This window comes from Hippoglossus hippoglossus, chromosome 4, assembly GCF_009819705.1.
Source record: "Hippoglossus hippoglossus isolate fHipHip1 chromosome 4, fHipHip1.pri, whole genome shotgun sequence".
NCBI lineage: Eukaryota > Metazoa > Chordata > Actinopteri > Pleuronectiformes > Pleuronectidae > Hippoglossus > Hippoglossus hippoglossus.
The window spans coordinates 22,274,831-22,299,090 of record NC_047154.1 but is presented as its reverse complement, the minus strand read 5'-3'; the positions used below and the strand labels follow the sequence as shown (position 1 = coordinate 22,299,090).

The window sequence follows — 24,260 nt, the reverse complement described above, 5'->3', positions numbered from 1 at the left end:
TTGTTTGTTTGTTTGCAGGACTACGCAAAAATTACTCAACCAATTTCCATGAAACCCTGTGGAGGGGGTGGGGCATGATTGCGATTTAGGCGCGGATCCAAATCAATCACTTTCTTTATAGGGCTTTTTTTAACAGTTTCATTGATTAATCTTTGGATATTGCTGAAATAAAAAAAGCCATGTTTAGATGACTGTTATTGTACATTTAAATATAATTGATTATGAGTGTGTGCAGTTTTGTGCAGATCAAAATACAAATCTGGTTATGGTGAATATAAATGTGGCTTCATAAGGGACTGCAGGGCCTATAGGCAGCGGTATTGACTCCACTTCCAGTTCATAATATGTTCATTGTGTCATACTGTTGTAAATGTGGTGGAGAAAATGTTAGAAACACCTTTTCATAAATTGCAGTCTAACACAAACGCACCTCAATAAGGCTTCACAACGTGGTCTATCATGGAATCGATTCAACAAAAAAGCATTTAAAGTGTAGATATTATTATGGCTAGATTTCATTGCAGGATTATTGCGCTGCATTACATCACATCGCAAAACTCTACAACAATCATTTCTAAAGGTTGTGGACATTCGGAAACTTCCAGAGTGAATGGCTGCACTGATATAGATAAAGCTCGGGAAGCCGATAGTGTTCGTCATCAGTTGGTGGCTGATGTGACACGATTCAAAATCAAGGACATTGTCTACAGAGTCAGCGAGACACTGTGATTGCAGGTCATTGTCCTGCGAACACAGTGTCTCAGACTTTTCCTCATTATGTAGATGCATTGTTTACTGAACCAAGTCTCACCCTCTTCACTGTATAATTCTGTGTCTCCCCCTCTACCCCACACCCCTCCAATCATCCAGCATGTGCAAATACACACTTACAGTATAAGTACAGTTGTTTGAACAAGTGGAAACATTGCCCCACTTCGGTTATTTGCATTATGCTCGATAGAGAAACAAATGCAGGCACATCTGACATCTGCTCTGTGGATAATTTCTGTGCCGGAGCTTCTCTCTCTAAACACGGCTGCTGCCTGCATAACCCAGATATTAAGACTGAAGCTCTATGTCGAGGTCTGTCTGCAACATCCTATGGAACCGATCGGTTACAAAAGGATTCGTGCGCCTGCTTTGCTCTCTCTTGCAGGAATTTGACAACATTTTTTGTGATCTAACCTTAAAATATTGATGTTTTTATTTACAAAAAAGCATGTTCTTGCTCATAGTTTGGATACAAACTCTAACCAGATGTAGGATTTTTGTCCCTGTGAGGAAACAAAAGACGATGCTTCTCCCTGTAGTCACTGATATGGATGGAATTTTCCAACGGTTGAACTGTAATGAGGCCACATTGCACATGACTTAATCTGTCTGAGCAGTTGTAAAATGTGGGATGTTGTTGTTGAGCAACATCCACTGTGTGAGCGGAGCGCTTAGCACTCACCCCTGTGAAGCCTGTTAAAATTGATTCGAGGGAGGATGAGCACTTCACGGTGCCCGAGAGCTGCGGCACAAAGTTTAGATATTTGTTATTTTGGCTGGATTTATTATTTACTTTACAAGAATAACAAGTTGTGAGAAGTGTCTTCAGAAATCTTTGTGCACCCATTAAACTCTGTGTTCTGTCCTCTCTCTCCCTCCCTCACTCTCTCTCCCACACACACACACACACACACACACACACACATGCACAGACACACACACACTGCCGCCTATTTACTCCGGAGCTCCGAACTAAAGACAAAGCCTCTGTCAAGTGGGATTTAGCAGCGACATGGGCAGAGTTGGCTGGAATTGTGAGTGACATCATTTGGAGGCAGCGTCTCCAGGAGGGTTATAAAAGGAGCTGGAAGAGGACAGGGAGCAGGCGCTTTGTGTGTGTGTGTGTGTGTGTGTGTGTGTGTGTGTGTGTGTGTGTGTGTGTGTGTGTGTGTGTGTGTGTGTGTGTGTGTGTGTGTGTGTGTGTGTGTGTGTGTGCTAGAGAAAGAGAGAGAGCGAGGGAGAGACAGAGAGACACTCCAACATGAGATAAGCCTGATGGATGTTGTCACAGTTGTCTGCAGGTTTGTAATCATAATCATTACTGCGGGTGAGAGATATAAAGACGCAGAGAGCGAGAGCGAGAACAGAGGAGCAGTGTCATCCCTGTCAGAGATCTCACTGTCGTCTGTTTACCTCCAGTCATGCTCACTGCACCAGGATCACACTTGATCCATCATTCAGCTGCTGTGTTGTATGGAAGAATGTCATTATGCAAATACATGTTTTTTTTTAATTTTTGCAATATTACTGTTTGCATTTTGGTTGCAACATCATTTTCGCATTGGAACTTGCTACAAAAGTAAAACCACAACGTTTTCTGTCGCTTATGTGACGAAAAGCAAAGTAAATCTGATTTCTGCAGGAGCATCAGAGGCTTTCACAGCTATTTTATCTGCTCCGGACTTCTCAGCTGAGACCGAAGCAAAAAACCAAGCAGGTGTGAAAGGTGCCTGAGACATTGATCCAGTCCAACACACCAAAATGTACGATCCAGATCAAACAAGACTTTCAGACCAATTGCAGGAAGTTGAGTCAGACTTAAACAATAGAAGAAGAAAAGGAGGCAGGTTTGCTTGTAGTCTTCACCTCTGATGATATGTTTGAATGACGAGGACGTTCATTTAGCTGGTAGTAAAAACCACACTGATATTACAGTGGACTACTTTTCCCTTTGCACTTTATTCTGAAACGTTAGACAATACAACAGTGGAACGGACAACACGCCAACGACGCTCGTCTCCAAACCAATTAATGTTGAGTACAGATAGATGCAGCCCATGTGACTGATGACGACAGGACGTATGCAAGTCACACACAAGTCTTTAGTCTGCTCACGACATAGACCATGGTCCGGAGTCTCAGGTGTAGAAACACCACAGTTTCATTAAAAATAAATGAGCTTGTTTAGGTTTGTCACGTATGATCCACATTTTTGAGAGCAAAGGAACAAACCCCCTCACACGTGCAGGTCCTCCGTCCGTCTGTTTGCTTGCTCCGTCTATTTTGGTCCTCGTTGTCATTTGTAATTCCACAGAGCCCAGACATTGTCGCAGTATTTCTATTAATCTCAGTAAACACTTCCCGGACGCTCGCTGAGCTGCTCCATTATGATGACAAAATCAGCCCAGTCCAGCCCAGTACTCTGCAGTTCATCAGTCAATATGCGTTGAAGTAAATATGATGGAAATGCAAACAGCTGCAGTGTGAGGACAAGATATTGTGTTGTTCCCAAAAGAAGAATGTGTCTAAAACTGCGAGGCATCTGGAAAAACACTCGTTTTTTATCGTCGGATGATAATGGACAATAATGATGCTTCTTTCATCTACAACCATTTCCATGAATACTTATTTGTTTTATTGATCCTCATCACAACAATAGCACTTTTCAAAGCTACTGTTTTTCATCAAATGCTCTTTCTGGGTTGTTTTTTTGTTCTGCTCCACCCACATGTATCATCAGTGCTGGCTTATTGATCCATTGATTGAATGGGTGAATGACGGATGGACAGACGACAGGAACAACCCCCCCCCCCCCACCCCCCCCCCCCCCCCCCCCTCGTCCCTTCGTCATAAAGGACAACAGGTTCATTTTGTTTTGGGTATTGATTGTTCAAAATAGCATTCAGGAAAAATATCGATTGCCTGGAAATGTTCCATCATAAAAGCTCTGCATAAGCACAAAAGAGGAACAGAATGTACTTAACTAAAGTTTGTCTTTCTTCAGGCTGGAGAAATGCTTAGTAAACATACTTTTTTCAAACTTTTTGTTATTAATCAGTATTGATTGTCCATAAGCAAATACAATTAATAGTTATATAAAGGCATACTTTTGACACAGTGCCCTACAGGCGTGGTGGGAGTAGCTGCCCCACAGCAGCTGGTGTGAGGTCAGGAGGATACTGGAGGTGAGGAGGACAAAGTTTGTAACATGGAGAGAAACTAGCAAACCCAACAGTGTCAAGATCCTCAGATAAAGTGGCTCCACTTCCTCCTGATGCACAAGAAGTGAAGCTAAAACATCCTGGATCCTGTACACGTGTGGCCATCTTGCAATTTTCACATCATTTGGAGCCAGAATGTGCGTCTCAGCTGTCAATCATCATGTTTCACCTTGTTTTTATAGCAATCATTAAAACCAAACGTGGGAAAATCATGAAAACCTGAACATCCATCAGTTGGACTCTTTAGTTTGGTCAATGTCCCAATGACTAAAGTGGAGGTCGGAGTTTATGGCCCATACTGCAGCCAGTCACCAGGGGGCAATAGAGATTATTTCACTTTTGGGGAACTGTCATGTCGTCCAAACTAAGAAAGTCCAATTACACATTGAAATATTTTTCTCAAAGATGGTTTTATCAGACTGATGTTTGTGAAAGTGTTAATTTTCCCAGTAAGTTTGGTTTTAATTAGTTATTTGATGTTATACATATGGGGGTGAAAGGTCACGATTGACAGCTGAAACTGACTCGGGATTGGTCAATAACTCAGCTCCATCCTCCAATCACTGCAGTGCAGACTGTGTCCAGGATATTTCAGCTTCATCTCTGGATAGTATAAGAGGAAGTGGAGACTCACCGTCCGTCTTTTTTCTTTGTCTCCACTCATTTCCTTTATTGCTTAGATTAGATTCAGGTGGAGAATGTGTGCGTCTCCCCTGCTGCTATGATTGATGTTGAAATGAAGAAGTGCTGCTACAGGGAACGAGGCTCGAATTGTCTTTGTAAATGCAATTAATGTAACAAGACTTGTTTATGAAAGACAAGCTGGTTGTCTACACCTAACCATACTTTGTGTGTTTGTGCAAACACCATATGGTCAGGATCATTTTTTTTTTTCAACCGAACAGAAATGTAGTCAGTCATCCTGGGAAACAATCTAATGAAACAAATGGTTCTGCTGTCGTGTGGGCGACCCAGGAGGAATACGCCTCTGACCCATTTTCCCTGTTTTTTCCGCTTCAGACTATTAGTTGGAGAAACTGGGGCACATGGTGTTGGTTGTAGGGAGCATTCTGTGTTTGGGCTGGGAGAAGGGAGTTTCGTTTCGAGAGGATTGCGTAGCCTGGAGTCACGACATCTCGCTGAGTGAAATCTGTCAACCCTGATTCTTATTTCCTCTCCAAGGACGAGCCAGTCGCTGTAATTGTTGCTGTTTGCACCGTGACATTTTCCAATTCTGAGGCCAAATCAAACTCTTAAAAACCTAAAAGCAAATTGCCTTTAGTTGTGCTAATGTACTAATGATGAACATAAACATAAACATAATTATGTTTTGTTCAAATACTTTATCTTTCACAATTATGAAAACTGCTAAATGTGAGAATTCCAAACAACGAAAGCAGGTCCAACTAATTGTGTTTTTTATCTTTCAAATAATTATTTTTTCACAGTTAGAAAAACTTATATTTTTTTAGTTCTACATACTGAGAATTCCAAACAATGAAAGTTTCGATAATCAATCAGTCAATTATTTCTTCGATTAATAATAAGACTAAATCCCCGTTTTATACTTTTCCAGCACTTTAGTTGAAAGCAACTTTATCATATTCTTGTACAAAGCTCCTTCTGTTTGTATTGCACATAAAAACTTACAAAAAACAATTAAATGCATAAATTATCATCGATATTAGCAGCAATAGTAAAATCTGGAATAAACCTTCTTGGCTGCAGCAAACCAGTGGATTTGCTGTGTTCTTTTCCCACCAACCTCCTTTCTTTTAGCCATTCAGACTGGTTTTTAAGGGTTGACAAAGGCCGTCTTGCCAAAGCTTCACTTGACCTATTTTAATCGGCTCTTGTGGAGGTTAGGCTCCGCGGTGGCAGCACGTGGTGGTCTAAGCTGACCCCTATCATAGAGCACGGGAGGGATTCAGCAGAGGAACAGACCAGAGCCCCATTCTCGCTGTCTAAGTCCTCAAACTTAATCCCCCAGAGAGGTTGTTTGTGAGCGATATCACGACACGAGTATAGCAGAACCCCCCGTGGAGAAAACTAACTGCAGTGTGATTCCAGTGCAACGCCGCCTTCTCTCTTCCTCTACCTTTTTTTTTTCCTGAGTTTCTCTTTCTCTAACGTCAACTTAAACTCCAGTTTAATCTTCCTCTTCGCAAACACACACCTCTCTCTCCATATCAGGCCCTATGAACACTTTATGCCGTGCCCCTCCATTTACCAGCCATGTCTGGACCATAGCCACACACACACACACACACACACACTTGCCAAACCCTGGTAAGTGACATCACTCACTTCTATACATGTTCAGCTGACTCGGCAGCTCCCGCTTTCGCTGTGGCGATGTGTTCGACCACCACAGACCGGCTGTGATTTGGTTTCCCGGTCCAGCTCCACATAAATCCTCCTCCTCTCTCACTCTTCTCTGCTCAGACATCTGACAACTGATTCAGACAACTCCTTTCAAATTCAGCCAAAAGTACTCAAGGCAAGAATATCAGGTCTGCAGAGGATACGTTTGCAAATGTCTCCAATTACCTGTAATTAGAAAAGTGTAAGGTTGTAGGTCAGAAGTTAGAGCAAAATACAGAAGAAAAACACATCATTAGAGTTCAATGATTTATTTAAGGACAGCGAAGGAGGCCAGAGGAATATCAACAAGGAAGAATTAAATAGTTTGTGTCCAGGAGTCGTGTAAGAAACTTTAAGCTCCAGCAAAATACTCAGAGTTCAATTCAACAATTTAAAAAGTAAGTAAGGTCAGTAAATGTCTTTGCTTATTTTGCTGTAGACAGAAAAGAAACCATCGCTTCTTGTTTATTGCTCCGTCTCTCATGTTTACTTCTTGGACAGAAGGATTAGGCCTGATCTCAGGCCTGTTTTTCTGTCTTCATCCCCTTGTTCTTAATTCCATCTAAATGCTCATCTGAGCACAAGCCAGGTCGTCCTATAGCCTAGTTTCCATCTTGCTTCATTAACAGCGTTTCTGCACAACAACCTAAATCCCTGCTGAGCAGCAAATAATTGAACGTCCCTGGTGTTCCAGTGCTCAAAGACACATTGTACTCTCATGGTGTCAAGACTTGTGACCTGTGCCATATGTTCACCTCATCTGCATGTGGGAGACCAAGGTTTGTGATGTGCATTGATGTGCACAACATCTGTTTATCTCCACATAAAGAGAAAGGAATAAACTCTGATTCAGTATTATACCGCTACAGTACAGTTATGGTGATGTCTGTTTGCTCTTGTGTTGTGAATATTTATGTGTTATGGATATTTTACAGGATCATGTTGACATTTTGTTTTGTTCAAAATGTCAAACCCAAAACCGAAATATCAAGAGAAGCTGTTTTCCAACAAAATTAGAGAAGCCTGCTGTGAAAAAAGAAAAGAGAGAGAGAGTTCAAACTAAAATTATGGCATGAAATTACACATCAGTTTTACTGTTTGGATGGAAGACAACAAAGTTTCATGTAAATAAATGGAAATTCCACACCGAAATTAATTGGAAATGCTTCATGATTTGCATTTAGATGAGCAGATTTTCAATTTGTACTGACATTATTATGATCAGTGGGAAATGAGCAGGGAGGCAACGGACCGTGAATCACGTCGTCTTCATGTAGCAAGTCAGTCTTAAGGTAATAATGAGGTTCTTTACAGGCGTCATTGTTCTTTAAAATTGTAACGGATATAAATCAAGTTTCATTAGTGAATACACAACTTGTTGAAAATGCTTTGATTACAGTAAGTTATTGTGAGGATTGCAATTCCCTCTGTTGGTTAAGTTAGAATGGAAAAATCAGCAGGAAATTGATGAAAGAAATAATTAAAACCAGTTGCTGATAAAGAAATGATCTATTTATATACTTGTTGCTGTCGCAGGAAATCTGACGCAGTGGTTATCTTTTCCCAGTTTGACAGGCAGGTGTCCATAGCAGGTACGTGTTGCCCAAACTCTGGGAAGAGGCTATTTTCTCGGTTTTACTTTTTGTCCAGACTGTTGCTGACTTTTAGGGTCAAGGTCTTCCATGTCTACAATGGACGACACCTGCGGTTTTAATGAACCCTGAAGCCTGTTCGAGAGCAAAACATAATCAGTAGCTACTCAATGTAACTCCATGTTCTATGAGTTCCTGTGTAGCCCTCTGACTGCAGGCTTTGTAGTTTCAAGTGTGTGCGCTGGTGTTTTACAGGAGGTCGCAGTGTGTGGTCTCTCTGATTAGATGTAAAGATCTCAATGTATTTTAACAAATCACTTTATTACCACCAGTCAAGCACATAGTGTATATTTCTACATTAGAGCAAACATCAACATATAAAGACATGAAGACATAAAGAAAATATCTATTTTAACAAAACGAACATATGTGATGTCACAGATCGGTGTGTTGTTCATTGACTAATTCACTGTAGGAGTTAGCTGAACCGGTCTAATCAAGCTGTTGTACCTCTGAGATTAAGAATTCCCACAAGACACGACATGAGGACATTCAAATCAATATTTGGTAAGCCTGCTCATCTCTGCTCCTCCTCTCCTCTCCTCTCCTCTCCTCTCCTCTCCTCTCCTCTCCTCTCCTCTCCTCTCCTCTCCTCTCCTCTCAGGTTCACTGCTTCCCGTCCGCCCCCTGCTGTGACCTTTCACCTCTGCCTGCCTAATGATCCGACCTCTGCTGCTACATCCCTCCAAACCATCTCTTCATCCCTCTCTCTTGTCTCCCGGGGGATCGTGGCGGTGAGGACTCTGAGGGATGAGGGCAGACTGGGTCCGGCCTTTCAGGACGCTTTGTCTCCTTTCACCTTCACCTCTGTCTACTCTGCTCTCCCTCTTTCTTTCTCCTCTCTTCCTATACTCCCTCTTTCTCTGGGTTACTCATCTCCTTTCTGCCTCCCTCTCTATGCCCTCGCCAGAGAGACCAATTTGAATTAGCAATCCCGCTCACTCCTTACCCTAATGTGTAGGTTGGGACCCGATGGAGCAGGTTATGTTGGAGGAATACTGATGGCGGCGGAGGGAGAGAACTAAAAAACGTGTCCCACAGAAGCATCCGACAGACGGACAATGGGAGAAAAGAGGAGCAGTCCGTATTTAACTCAAGCAGCCAAGTGCTTGAGTGTGAAATTGGCTCAGATGCTCCAAAGATAGAGGAGAATGAGACATATTGTCCGTTATTTCATCAACGATTTTCCACATTCATGAGGCTTATGCAGTGCATCTTATAAATAAACTCCATTAATGTGAAGTTGGTGTGTGCTCCAGTCTCTTTTTGGCGTGCTCTTGAAAGCCACAAATTAAACGCCAAAGAATTCACGTGCTTTTCCCTCGACGACTAACCTGAGTTTGCACTGCGGCGTGATTGCTCCTGATTCAATTGTCTGCGTCAAAGTCACAGCTCGGCCTGGGGGTGGGGGGGCCGGAGAGGCGGAGTAAACAGCCCTATTAGCTGTTCACAAAGCCCCTGCAGATATGAAACCATGCCTACAGCCAGCGGGAGATTATCCATACTGCAAATACATGGGCAGCCGAGATGCCCTTTGTACCACACAACAGAGGGCATTTCATGGGCAGAGCGTTGATCCCCTTACTGGTGTGCGGCTGAGGCAATGTAATCCCAAATTATTTAACCAGATTACTAGAGCATGAGAAAAAAATTGTCTGCCTCTGAATAATGTAGTGGAGGGGTTTATGTGGTAAGATATGAGTTCCAGTGTCAGTGTGATTATGTCCCTCTGGAGCCACACGCTGGTCCGCGATCAGCTGTTGGGTCCGTCAGCGTCCATCAGGTGAAGAGCAGGAGAACAAACACAGGTAGAACGTCTTCGTCTCCGGCTGCAGGGGCTCCTGCCACGGGTTCAGGTCTTTCAAATGGCATCTTAACCCGTCTGAAATCCCAACTTATCCACCTCACCTGAGATGCAACGTGTGACTCAAGCAGAAAACCAGCACAGCTTGGAATATCACAAGTTGGCAGATATCAGAAACTTGCAGAAAAGAATGTTCTGGCATTTGTATTAAAACCAAACTGATCACGCTGCCAGGGAAATAAAGGCTTTTTGGCAGCGAGCTTCATTCAACCCTGCTCGTGTACTGTATGAACCATTACAGGCTGTTTGGCAAGAAATGGCACAGCTGGGTCGGATCCAGACGAACTGGGCTGCCAAGTGGATGCTGCTGCATCCTGAAGAATACCCTTAAATTGTGTGTTTCATTTCTATCAGGAACAAACAAACAGAAAACAATATAATATAACAGAGCTATTCTTCCTAATTCTGTGGCAGCCATTTTAGAATTGTGTTGACTATACTGGGCTTTGTTGAGTCTTTCTTTCAGCGGCTGGCTCTTCAGCGTTTGATATAAACACTTCTTCTGACAGCCCCAGCTGTGGCCCCGGTTGCTCTCACTGACTGGACGTCCTCAGCCTGCCAGCTGAACATCACCCTCTCAGTGCCCGAGCATCCAAATCCAGCGTGAAGACAAGAGTGGATCACATGTTCGGAGATGACAGCGATGCCATTCAACCCGAATCAAAGGACAAACGGCTGCAGAATCATGTGACACTTTGTTTTCAGCACACTCACAGTCACACAGCTTTTAGAAGGGGTTAAGTCGTCTGAGGATTTGTCATGTGATGAGGTTAAATGTTCAAAAAGGGCTGTTTTTTCAATGAATGAAGTTTCACTTTAATTTTGAGTATTTGACATTTGTATGATTGCATGAAAGAGTAAATTCTAATTAAGCTGGGAGAGTCTGGATTGATGTTATCACTAAGTTTCTTTGGCGCCGGCACAAATGTTACAGTAACTTAACTGCAGCAGAGTAATCGCCTGACAATTAATTGACTCAGACTTGTGTTTGTCTGTGTTGTTTTGAGATATGTATCAGGTTTATTATGAGTATTAGGGACTAAAAAATGTTCAATATACCCATCCATCAGGTTCACCCTGGACAGTTCGCCAGTGTATTCCCCATCATACAGAGAAATCAAACATTCACACTCACGTTCAGCCGAACTAGAGTCTGTAATCATCTAACCCCAACCTGCATGTCTTTGGACGCTGCGGCAGAACCAGCAAACTCCACACAAATATCCTCAAGTGGGATTCGAAATGGGAACCCACCCCAATACCAAAATATCAGGAAACAAAAGACTGTCAATGATTCCTAATGTCATTATCAAACCCTATAGACACAGAAATGTATCCGAGGTGTAATATTTTACAATTTTACCAGAAACTTTATCGTGAATGAATAAACAGATGACACATATACAACCCGATATGTAGAACTTAGAATATACTTAGAACCATAGAATATATACATATTTTTTCCATAAAATGTAAGGAATAATGTGCATCTTGTCTGCATTGTTTATTTCATAAAATAAAAGCAAACACTGATACCGATATGTCTGTGAAACGCTCATATCAGTCAGACTCTATTTATTAATACTGCACTAATGATTGATATCTCATCAATCAATGTCCTCTTATTTTAAACTAATTGAACGACAGAGCTTTAATCTCTTTCTCCATTAAATTCATGCCAATCCCAAACTCCAGAAAGAGAGTAATTATACTTAACTTTAAGTTTAAAGGTTAACTTTAAAATCAAAATGGTTCAGTAATCAGTAGTGATCATCTGTCATGGAGAAGATTTGACAGCGAGGCCTCAGAACCCGGCCGTTCCTCTGCTGCTCTGTTATCTGATGATGCAATGATGTTGGAATCTCATCCATCGTCTCTCTCTCCTTGCAGCAGGCACCTGGCCAGCTATCGACCAGACCTCACTCATGGTTTTTGGGTCACAAGCTGTGACAGTAAAGCGGATGACTCTCTTGTCCAGGATCCAGCAAAAACACACACAAACACACACACACACACACATTTATATACACAGACACACACATACAGTGGTGTTCGGCAGGAAAAGAGATTTGCTGACCACCAGCTCTGTTGGCGTCTTCCGACAGCCCTATCTGTCTCAGGCCAGAGAGAAAGAGTGGTACAGAGAGAGAGAGAGAGAGAGAGAGAGAGAGAGAGGGGCACAGAAAAGAGATGGTGAGGGAAATGAAAGAGGAAAAGGCAGACGATAGAGATTAAAGGACAGTGGAAGAGGAAACAAACCAATACGGGGCGGACACAGACGGAGAGCGCCGGAGAGAAAGAGGGAGATAAAGAGACAAAAGATGAACGTAATCATCTTAAAGGACTGAAGCTCTCAGTCAGAGTCACACACTGTCCTGCAGCAAAATATGAATGTGACTTATCTCCAGCTGAGTGTGCTCGGTTGAGAGATGGACACAATTTCAGCTCCGACCTCAAGGGGTAACAATCAGGAAGAGTTGAATGTGAGTGTAGAAACATGATGACTGTACAGTGCTGCTCAACCGCAGTCACACAATGGGAGCCTGCAGACGTTTCCTTTGTTTGCACATACTGACTTTGTGTGCTCTTCTTTTTCCTCTCTGATTATTAATTCATAATAAATGCACACAGTGACCGACAGCATCTCTGGAAAATGTCTGGATGTTTTCCAGAGTTTGTGCCTTTCACGTCCAGAGAGCGCAGCAGGAGATTCTCCAAGTCAAACGCGTTCACAACAACAGAAACAGGAGGAAAGACATGGTATGAATTCTGCTAAAGGAATCACGTTTTCTTTTACAGCACATCAACACCATCATCAGCTCTTAAAGTCAAAAGCTCTCGAATCTTGATGTCTGTCCAAGTCTTCGTGTGCGTCTTCTACATGTTCTACAGGAAATTTCATTTTCAGTGTGTGTGTCTGAAAGAAGCTTCAGTGTTTTTTAGCATCATAAGTTCCCATTTCAACGCTTTGTTCTGACAATATCTTCAATATGCTCGATTTAAAAAAACAATTGGGCATGATGATTTCTGCTGATGCTGCAACTGAAAGCAGCACAACAACAGAAAAACATTAATTTAGAGTTCCGGTAATGAAACTCAGCATTTAAATCTGTTCTGGACTTGCTGCTGAACGTGTAACTATGTTGACCATATGGTCTATAACTGTGTCTGCTATTGGTGCCAGGAAAGCAGCATAGGGTGAGTTTGACTGCTCACGCCGGCTGTGTCTAAAACCAACAGTGATCAGAGCTGGGACAAGCCAAGAGACACTCACAAGGCCTATTCATGTTACATGTTAACACTTGATCCATTGTTGATGTGAGGACATGACTTCCTGTAGCTTTAATCTTCAGATTGTGTGTCTGTAAAACATTGATTTGCAGATTCTTAATGTTAATGTCAGATGACACAAAACATTTTAAATCTCTGGGACTTGATGTCTCTGCTTGAGACAAATCAAAGAACTCATCACACGCACTGATGCTTTCTGCACAATAACATGTTCTTAAAATTGTCTAAAGGAAATTACCACAACTTCTCGTGTTCACCAACTCCATTCCAATAATATGCAGCATGCTGTATTTTTAAATTCAACAGAAGAGCAGCTTCAATATCTAAACGTCTGACTTTATTGGTGCATACAAATTACAGCCTCAAAGACTATAAACTACATTTTTTCTATTCTTTTTCTAAAAAAAAATATTTAAAAAAGTAAATTCATATTCAGGAAGCCGTTTATTTTATGGCTCTAGATTTGTTTTTATCCGCTGACATATATGTGGTGATTTTGTTCCAGATTTTTTTTTCCAGCACGTTGCTGCTGGCAGCTGTCGAGCAAGTCTGAGCAGAAAACCTGCTCTTGCTCTTCTGCTCTAATTCATGCACATCCCCGAACTCATTCCTACTGCAGGGCTGCTGTGTGGTAGGTGTACCCACATGGTGCAGCCCCCTGGACTTGATGGATTAAAGATGACACAACATACATGTAAAGTAGCTGCGTATTCATGAAACATATCGTTTGCTATTCAAAGAAATGTAATACCAGATGTGCATGTATTACTTGTCTTGTTCTTGTCATAGACCATATGGAAGTGGAACCATTGTGTATATACTGTATATTAACATAATATGTCGCTAGATTCACAAAGTAATATTTGCACACAAATTTGATCAATACAATAAACAAGTAAAGACCATGCTTTTCTTCCGTGGTCTTATTTTCCCTTGAGGCAAAACTATGCAACAGCAAACACAGGTAAAACACTTAAAGTGAAAGTGATGCAAAGCCCTATTTTGACCACTTTCTGCAGCGGTGCCAGCTTTTTAATGTTTCATTCACACCATTGTCATTGAATAATGTATAAGAGGCAAAATTTGTGGGGTTTTTTTGTATTTATACAGTAGTTTAATTCATTATTCATGTGTTGATTCATGTGTTAAAGTCATTTCATGCACACGGGCCGTGCTGAACTGCAGCAAGTCACAACTCAACTCGGCACAGTTCAGCAGAACAGACCCGTGTGTTCCCTGTCATTGCACACACTTTTCCTTCAATCCGAATTCTAGTCTTCATTCTCTTTGCTTTCTTAGCTCTCGCTGCAGATATGCCCCCAACAGTTCCATTAAATGATGGTCATTGGCTCCCTCCAAGATTATCGTTCGAGCCAACTGAAAATCTGTCAGGCTCCACGACGCCGGGATCATTACGACACATGTGGTACTCGTAGGGCTTTTTTTTTTCATCTAAAGAAATGCTATTATAGTCACTCAACTGTTTAATAAGCCTCCTTTAGACAGCAAGAACTGAAAATAACCCCTTATGCCCTAAGAAGTAATAAAGACAAAGCTTTAGCTTAAAGGAAATGAGAAGTAAAAGTGGATAAAATATTATTTTGCCGACGGTGCCTCTGTTTCTCTCATGGTTTTGTTTCCCATAGCAACAGTTACTGGAGCTGGATACTGGAGCTTGAGAGCAGCAAAGCTCGTATTGTTGTGTACTCATGGGATTGGATTAGCGGTGGGAATTTCCAATGTTCCAGATATTAAAATGAAATTCATGTCACATATGAAATGACTTGTCTAAAAAGAGAAGCCAACCAATAAAATAATCCAATCCAGGTGGAGCTACAGGACAACAAAAGAAAATCAAAAGTGAAACTCGTGCAATGTGGTTGCACACGGAAGATAAAGTACTAAAATCTAGATTTCAGTATAATATGTTGAATAATACTCAAAGGTTCAATTTCAACATCCAGGCTAAGCTATGGGTCATTTATTATCTGACTGTTTCTTCAAAAAACGCTGCAAGGCAGTTTTTAAAGACCAGTTTGACATTTTGTAAATCCCATTTGTTCTTTCTCTTGCAGAGAGTTGGATGAGAGCACTGAGACGATTCCTGTCTGTTTGTTTAATGTGAAGCTAAAGCCAAGAGACGGGTAGCTTAGCTTAGCACAACAACTGGGATCAGGGGGAAATGGAGAACCAGGTACGACTTAAGGAGACATTTTTACATTTTGGGATTTGTTGAGATGAGATTGTTGTAAATATCAACATTTTCTGCTAGCTTGCTGAATCGTTAGCATCTACTGCTTCTGACAGTAACATTAATAATAGCGTCCATGTTGCCATCGCTTAGCACCAGTATCTTTACAATTCAACCCCTCGACTGTACATAAAGATGGACGAGGTGACAGCTCCGATAAGTGTGGCCAATACAGCTTGAGCATCCCCTGGTGGCTGGCTGCAGTATAGGTCATAAACCCCAGCTGCTTCCTCCATGTAAGCACATGGGACATGGATCAAACTAAAAAGTGAAAGTAGGCTACATCTCGTAATACGTGTTAGTCCAAAATCAGAGGATGAAGAAAAAGTGCTGCTAAGTGGGCATATTTAAAATTTCTCGTATCGTAAACACAGCAATGGCTTCAAAACTTCTTGTCGACCATTATCACCGGGAGAAAAATATTTTAAAAAATGTTGACCCCAGAAAAAACTGTTAATTAAAGGTCCAGTGTGTAAGATTAAGGTGACAGGTATCTATTATAGAATAATCCTAGTGAAGTGTGTTTCATCTAAATTGTACGAACTGTTGTTTTCTTGACCCTAGAATGGGTGTTTTACATTGAAATATTTATATTCACATCAGGAGCGGGCCCTCTCTACGGAGGCAGCCATGTTTTTTTTTACAGTAGCTCATACTGGACAAACTTAACACCTTTTGAGTTTTACGACAACTGAAGGTAACCACAGGTTCTCTGTCATGTTTGAAGGCGGGGGTGAGGTGAGGGGGGGTTCAACTGCAACTTCCTCTTCAGATGTGACTAAGTTCTCACACACTTGAACCTTTCACTGCTCTTCACGATGATTTGACAGTTTTAATATGTAAAACAAATAATGTCCGGAGGTGTGGCCGCCGGCTCGACGTGACTCAGCTGTTTCAGCATGACTTCACCGGAACAGCCCCATGACTTCACTGGAACAGCCCCGCTCGGATGTAGTTGTTTCTAACCTACTACGCGAACCGCAGGCTCCTCCCGCCCTCCAGCGTCACGGATTCAAACGGAGGCGAGAAGGAGGAGAGTCGGTGCTGCTCAGTCGGAGCTGAGGCACAGACAGGAGCACACGGCGGAGGACACACACACACAGAGGGAGAGAGAGAAGCTGCTGGATCCGTCACTGGGGCTTTTTTATCCACTTTTGCATGAACGTCCCGAGGATCTAAAGATGTGGACCGAAGTCGGGAAGCTTGTGCTTTTCCATTTGCTGCTCACGGAGCTCCACTGCGCTAAAGGTAAGACACCAGAGCGGCAAGGGGGGGGTTTGTTTGTGTTTGCCGCGGACACGGCGACGCTTCTGGGTGGGGGGGAGGAGGGATCGTACCCGGCTGAGGGACGCGTCTCCCCGGTGTGGTCCGACGACTCGTGTCGGTGCCCTGCGCGCACCACGGGGGAGGGGGGGGGGGAGCCGCTTCCAGTCCGGGTCGTGGAGGATGTCACCGCGGACACAAGGTGACAACATGCGGAAGAAACGGTCGCGCACCAACACGTGTCTGATGCCAGTAGGCTGACGCGTAAAAAGGGCTCGTGTGTGGGGATGTGGACGCGGAGTGGAGGCTGCTCCGGTCATCATCATCATCATCATCAGCTGCAGTTTAACAAGCATTAAACTGATCGGCATGTGCCAACAGGACACAGGCAGCCATGCTCAAAGCCACCACACATCCACTGAGCGTAATCAAAAGGATAAAACACAAGAGCTGAAGTCATTTGGATTTGAGAAAACACCTGCAGGGACCATTGTTAGTGCAGCAGGAGTGTTTTGCATCAATTCAAACACCCACATCTGAGAGGAAATGATTGCAAACATCAGTGTCCTGGTCAGATTGTGATCTTTGTCTGTGTTGTATGGAAATCTGGAGATTGATGCAACATATAACCTCCAAACCTGCACAATTGAAGAAGCCTCCAGTGTGAGCAGTTTGTGGTCAGGTCCTGTTTTTGCTTAATAGTTTTTATAGCACCTCTTAACTCTCACATCCTCTTCTTCTGATATTTATATTCCTTTAAAAAAAAAAAAATCCACCCATACTGATTATTTGTTCTGCTCTGGCAACGCAGGAACTCATACGGAGTCGGAGTGTGAAACCGGACAGTTTCAGTGCAAGAACGGCCGCTGCATCCCAACCCTGTGGAGATGTGACGATGACGACGACTGCTCGGACAACAGCGACGAGGAGAACTGTCGTAAGTGACCTCTACTCGCTGCTTGCTTCCCCGTGGACCTTTGGCGTGCTGGAACTCCCATCACGTTACAAACAAGAGTCTCTGACGAGGACAAGGAATCCCAAATACTAATTTGTGGCCAGAGGTTTGGCGTTGTGCTGTTGGATAGGAGCTGGTACATAACTGGATATATCCTGTGTTGTAACTTTTGAAAGAGTTATGTTAGACTGAGGATAAGCTCCTTATCCTTTTGCTTTGGGGGGGGGGCCCCCCCTGGAAATATCTCACTCTCAGTTGTTAGTCTGCAGATGTCAGCGCAGTGAACTGCTGATCCTGGACCACTGGTCAGGTCACATGGCATCAGGAATTTTACTCATTTCTCACTAACTTCACTTCAGCAGCAAACCTCTGACGCAAGGAGAGCAGCTGCCCTAGCAATATTATTATTATCATTGTTACTATTACTAATATTTCACTTATATGTTGCAGTGAGACAGCTCTGTTTTGCTATACTGTCTTGAAATGCTCTGGCTATACGACGGCATTTATGAATTATGTCATATCTGCAATAGGATGATCAAATTGCAGTGTTGTGTGTCATGACAGCTCACTGCTGTTAAATGCAGCGTGCGCTAATGCAAATGTTGTTGCTCTTCGATATGGCTGTTTGCAAGTTGTGTGCTTTTTCTTGCTGTCGAGGGCGCCTCTGCTTCAGGGGGCACCTGGAGTTTAAAACGCAGAATGACATTCCACAATAACAGGCAAATCATTATTGTATTATGCCCCCTTCAAGAATGAGTGACAAAAAACCAGTCATGTGCGTTTCTGGTTGAACTGCCCCCCCGACTCCGATCCATTCAGGAAGCTGCACCCAGCCGAGTAATTGTCGCTTATAAATTTGTCATGGTACTAATTGCTTGAATGGAGACATTAGTGGCCAATTGATTCATCGCTCCTCATCACTGAAACCCATGATTCTCTCATCTCACATGCTCGCCGCCGCGGTGGCCGCTGATATCTCGGGAGTTCCCTGCACGAATGTCGTGACATTTACGAGCGCGTCTCATTGACCGGAGGAGCCTGATTGGTGTTATTGAACGTTTAGTGGCCGGTGCTTCATGGAAGTGGAAAGAGATTTTAATGAGCTGCCCTTCACCGTCGCTGGTATGGTTTACTTTGTTGTTTGGTAAAGGATAGGAAAATGGTACTTGAGCAACAAGGTGATAGACTCTCTTCCTGGACGCTCTCCTCTCTTTTAGCTACACATCCTGTAAGCTTCAGATGTGCTTTTGCTTTCCTCTTGGGCTCCTCTGTGACTCTCCCAATCTCTTCCCTTCCCACTCTCTACCTTTATGTACTTTCTCCTTCTTGATGTGCCTTAGGCTACGTTCAAACTCGTATGTTATGTTGTAAAAAACACTTTTTTACACCCCGGAAAACCAAAAAGGAGAAATTTTAAAGTTTTAGAACTCCTGCCTGGATGTGCCGAATTTGAGACTTTTCCTGATTCGGTCTTATCAGTTACAACGATCCATCATGCTCCTATCACTTGACCCTTTACAGGAAAAACTTCTCAGTGTGGACGTAGCCCTTTCCCACTCTGCACACTCTTTTCTGTTACAGCTTCAGTTCTCAGCCTGTGTTGGACGTCGGGTGCTTCCTTCTCTAAAGCTGTCTCACTTCCTCAGCATTGTCGCAGCCACTAAGGGTCTTTCCTCCCCTCATTTTTAAATCTCCCCGTGGGTACCTTGGCAGTGCGAATGCCAAAGAGGCAATGCCCACTCGTCTTACGCCCACAAAGAGCATCAGCTGACAGGTTGGTTGGAGATAAATCCAACAGCGTGACTCTGGTTGCCGGAGCGATGCTCGGTGACGGGCAGCATGCCAGCCCTTCCAGCAGATGCCAGCACTACCTCTGTGCCCCCGCCCCAAAAACCCAATATCATCAGCAAAGCTCAGAGGAGAGAGGGAGGGAGCTGAGGAGGAGGAGGAGAAGGAGAAGGAAGAGGAGAGGAGAGAAGAATGGACAGATTTGACTGAGGGCAACAGGGGAGCGGAGAGCAGAGATCATTAAAATAGGAGCAAAATAATTTGGAAGAATTGGAACAGCAGGGGGGCAAAGGGAGCGGGGAGAAGAGCTCTCGCATAATTATGAGGGTAAATGGTGAGGTTAGGATTTTCTAACCTTCTCTTGGGCTTCATTTCTGACCTTCAAAAGAAAACTGCAATTACGAAAAACCAAAAAATGGAAAAACAACTGTCAAATCATGTACTTGAATTAGGGTTATTTACCTTGACAATGATACTAACACAGTTCAATTAGCATATAGCTGCTAATATATCATTTTTGGTGTCAGATCACTTGTGATGTTTGTACTAAGTAATTGCAAAATGTGACTGGTTTAAAAACTGAAGACTTCTCTGTGGTGGAACTTCTAATTAATGCTGTTTGTTTGAACTTTTCTTAGTTCAAGTAGGTTGGTTTATTGAGCTCGTTCAAAGGTTTAATTTGCTGTTATTGTCCAATTCAACTCCTTTAGAATTGTGCTGTTGTGCTCAACTTAATATCCTCAACACTAACCTTAAATTCTTGAGCAGTTTGGGGGGGGATTTCAAGTATACACCTGAAAAGTAGAGCTAAAAAAACAACTGCATCATCGAGTCATGTTGGTACTTTGTGTGTGTGTGTGTGTGTGTGTGTGTGTGTGTGTGTGTGTGTGTGTGTGTGTGTGTGTGTGTGTGTGTGTGTGTGTGTGTGTGTGTGTGTGTGTGTGTGTGTGTGTGTGTGTGTGTGTGTGTGTGTGGGCAACGATGTGCATGATTATACGATACGCATCCTGGGCAAGTATAACTGTTTGTGTGTGAGTATGAGCTACGGTATCTGTGGCATCAGTCAGCGGTCCCCTCACCCACCTCTTACACATGCAGGTGTCTCACAGCAGAGATTACCTCTATAGCATTCTCCCTGTAGCAGCTGTATTAGAATAAGTCTTGCTAGATTGGGTTGTCTTTTGTGCCTTGTCTCTCGTTTCTTTTTTTTCATCCTCTCATCTTCCTCCTCCTGCTCCTCTCCGCCCCTCTCCTCTTCTTCATTTTCATCGCGCCTCTTGGTAGATTCCGGTCTTGTTGCCCTGGGAGACGGTAAAGTGGTGGTGGTGGTGGGGCTTTTGTGCATGTGTGTGCGCCGTCTTTGTAGCGAACACAACGTTCAAGCACATGTGTATGTGAACACATGGAAACTCTCCACCTCTGAACAGCTCTGTATGACCTATATTCCAGTTGTGGAATATACAGAAAAAGGCCTTATCATTTTTACAGCGGATTTAAGTGGATTTAAACATGCCTAATCCAAAGTGCCACTGTAAAATCATCTCATATCTGGATCTCGTGTTGGCTTTCAGCGGTTCTCCCTCTCTCACATCCCTCTACAATGGTCCCCTCCGAATGGCCTTGGTCAAACTGCAGCATAAAAACACTCATCTGTCAGAATTTCTTCGGACTTTAATCGATTTTTTTGGTCGATATGTCCTCATCCGACCAAATTCTCCTTGGCCCGTCAATCGCTGGTGCTACTGCCATTAAGAAAACAGCTCTACATCAATAGCCTTCCAGGATTAATCCATTATCGGCAGAGGGGGGGGGCAGACTGCCAGTGAAAACAAGGGGTGGTGGTTGATTTTGAAACGCGACTTTGACCTCGCCCGGCCTAATGGAGACTGCTGGCTCTAACTTATGTAATCTATTTGAAACTACCTGATAGAAACGTTTTCATATCACGGCTCAACATCCAGCCTTTGCCTAAATTGTCTGTTTTATCAGTTACTGGCCAATTTAGTAAATCTAGAAATAATGTGCAGATTTTATTTCCCCTGACCAATCGGTTGGTTGAACAATATGTACGATATCAGTCACCCTGAGAATTTAGTAGCAAACACATTATTGTGAAGTCAGTTGATTAGTGGAGCACAAACTAATCACTTAACGAGTTGATCAATGGAACTGCCATTAGTTTTTAAAGTAAAGTAATTTATCTAACATTTCCTGCATTCATTTCTTTGGTGTAAATACTTATTGAATATCTTTAGATCTTTTCATCATCGATTGGATAAAACAAGTGATATAAAGATGTCATCTTGGATGGACTGTGAAACTATGACCATATCTTGTACGCTGTGTCTCGCCCAGTGTCGGCTGGGATTGGTTAAAACATGTTTAGTCAAAGGATTGGAAATAAATCGTAAACCCTTTATGAACCGAGAAAACCAAGTGTTTCACAACAGTTACAGACCAGGGGATAGAAAGGGAATATATAGAGGAGGGGGGGTGTGTGTGTGTGTGTGTGTGTGTGTGTGTGTCACAGCAGGACAATGAGTCTGAGCAGGTCTGAGAAGGAGAGCGTCTCCTCTGCAGTCTGAGACCGGCTTCCCATAGGGGAGACATCACAACACATTTCACGCCACTGCTGTGTGTGTGTGTGTGCGCACAACACACTCACACATGACACTGTAATAAGAGACTGCAGAGAAGCGCTTCAGGCATAAAAGGCATTGTACTGATAGGCTCAGAAACACAGTCTGGTCACCTGCTGACACCCCCTCCCCTCCGCACACGCACAGTTGAGGTCACACATTTAATGGGAGTATGAGGTCAAGGGGACCACCAGCTTTCTCAATTACACACCAACGCACACAAATGAGGATGCAGGAGCAGGACTCTGTGGCACCGCTCGCATATATTAACATAAAACAGATGCAATGCTTCTGAAAGGGCAACATACACACATGCAAAGATCTGAAGCGAGGGTCAACGTTGCATTCATCATATTAGTGCTTGGTTCAGAGAAAGAGAACCACCGCTGTGCTCTGTGGCTATTTAAGCACCATGGGTTCCTATTTGTATGTGCATATGCTTTGTCTGGTTGGCTTTGTGTGTGTGAAGTTGTAATTTCCAGTCTCTAATGGGGGCCATAAAGAACCCTTAAAAACACCATATCTGTTTCCCCAATAGATCATATTATTGAGTGGCCAATGCTAACGCTTAAAGGGATAGTTCACCCTAAAATGAAAATTCACTCATTATCTCCTCACCACTATGCCGATGGAGGGGTGGGTGATGTGTTTGAGTCCACAAAACACTTTTGGAGTTTCAGGGGTAAACAGCGTTTGTGAGTAGATAATGAGTGTTTAAGTCTTAATACAGGCCAATGAATGAAAACAAACAAATGACTCCTCTCTGGCCCTGTGTTGGCCTCCTAGTAGATTAAGGGGTGAGACTGCCAGCTGGCCACATCTCCCTCAAATACGATCCACTCCTTGAAGATTGAATATTAAACTTAATCAAGTAGACAAGGTGTCACACACAGCATTGCTATCCTGATAGCTGACAAGCCCAAAATGTACCAGGGCTCCACCCTTGGCAGCCACTGTATCATGCTCTACAAGCTAACAATACCTGCTGGTGCTGAATAGGTGTTTGAGTGCAGCGGTGCAAAACAGCAGGAGGGTAATTTTAGCCGAGGTCAGTGCTGGCCTGAGGCTTTTGCTCTCGCTCGCTCCCTCTCTCTTTTCCACCTCTTCCCTCTGGTGGAAATTTAGTGGTCTGACGTGCTCATTTTTGAGCAGCACTACTTCTGCGTCCTACACCCGTCACTCAGGTTTGCCTTGAAATAATGTCTTTGAGCTGAAATGAAGGGCAGCGGGATGAAATGCAGCGAAACCTCCAAGGAGGAGGGCAGTTTGGCTGCATCCACAGCACCACGGTTCAGTTTTAAAAGGCATCTCTGTTGCTATGTTTACGACAGATGTCCAAATACCCTGGAGTTTGAATATTACACTGGTTTTAACTGCTATTTTACTCATCCTGTGGATGTACATTAATTATCATGAAGTATTTTGCACTTTTAAATCGATTTTGCACCATTTCTGTTTGCACTACTCACATCCAATGTCACATCCACCCTGTGCCCTTTGACTGTGTACTATGGTTGTGTTCTTTCTCTTTTGAGTACTTAATATGTTGTGTACTCCGTCATGTTCTGTCTACTTATATGTTAACACCAGGGATTAGGGAGAAATGGCATTTTAATCCCGTCTATGTCCTGTACATAGGGCAGAATCTCCAGGAACGCGTTGTCGTCTGAATGTGCAGGAAGTAAATGAGATGTTTGGAAATGATGACACAGTGGCTCTCATTCGCTTCCCTGTTTGGGTCCTGGACAGCTAGTGGTGAATGCAAAGTGTTGTTAAAACCCGTCGTTCAACCAACTACAGAGTAGACGATCTGCTTCCTGCACACGCGCGCACACACACACACACACACACACACACGCCCTGTGTACACATACGGACAGAGATTGTTTTAGTTTCAAATGAAATGAAGGATTTAGTGTGTGTGTGAGAGAGAGAGAGAGAAAGAGACAGTGTGTGCTGTCCATCTACACACTTATAATCCAATTAGTGAGCGTCTCAGAGGGTGAGACCACACTATGAGAAATGTGTGGCCAGTGAAAGCAAAGAGAGGAAGAACTAGTGAGTTTCGAGAATAGCGAATAGAAGTGCCATTTATTTCTTTACTGGCTCAGTCGGCCTCCCTCACCTGCACTTTAATCATCCAAAACTAAAGAGGTCTATGCAGGTTACCCGCATCCACCCCAACCTGTTTGGAGAGC

At 43.2% G+C, this 24,260-nt stretch overlaps 1 protein-coding gene across 9 annotated transcripts in view; it reads left to right on the top strand.

Moving 5' to 3' along the window:
- The first annotated feature begins 1,675 nt into the window (after positions 1-1,675).
- Positions 1,676-24,260, top strand: part of lrp8 (low density lipoprotein receptor-related protein 8, apolipoprotein e receptor) — a 169,236-nt gene continuing 146,651 nt past the window's right edge. For 4 of the 9 annotated variants that reach the window (XM_034582566.1, XM_034582565.1, XM_034582563.1 and 1 more), the window contains exons 1-2: positions 16,413-16,662; positions 17,489-17,614. In XM_034582566.1, coding sequence (XP_034438457.1) covers positions 16,596-16,662; positions 17,489-17,614 — 193 coding nt within the window. In that variant the 5' untranslated portion in view covers positions 16,413-16,595. Of the gene's footprint in view, positions 1,696-11,909; positions 11,918-16,411; positions 16,663-17,488; positions 17,615-24,260 lie in introns of those variants that run through there. The other 5 variants (XM_034582562.1, XM_034582560.1, XM_034582559.1 and 2 more) reach the window with 4 other exon arrangements.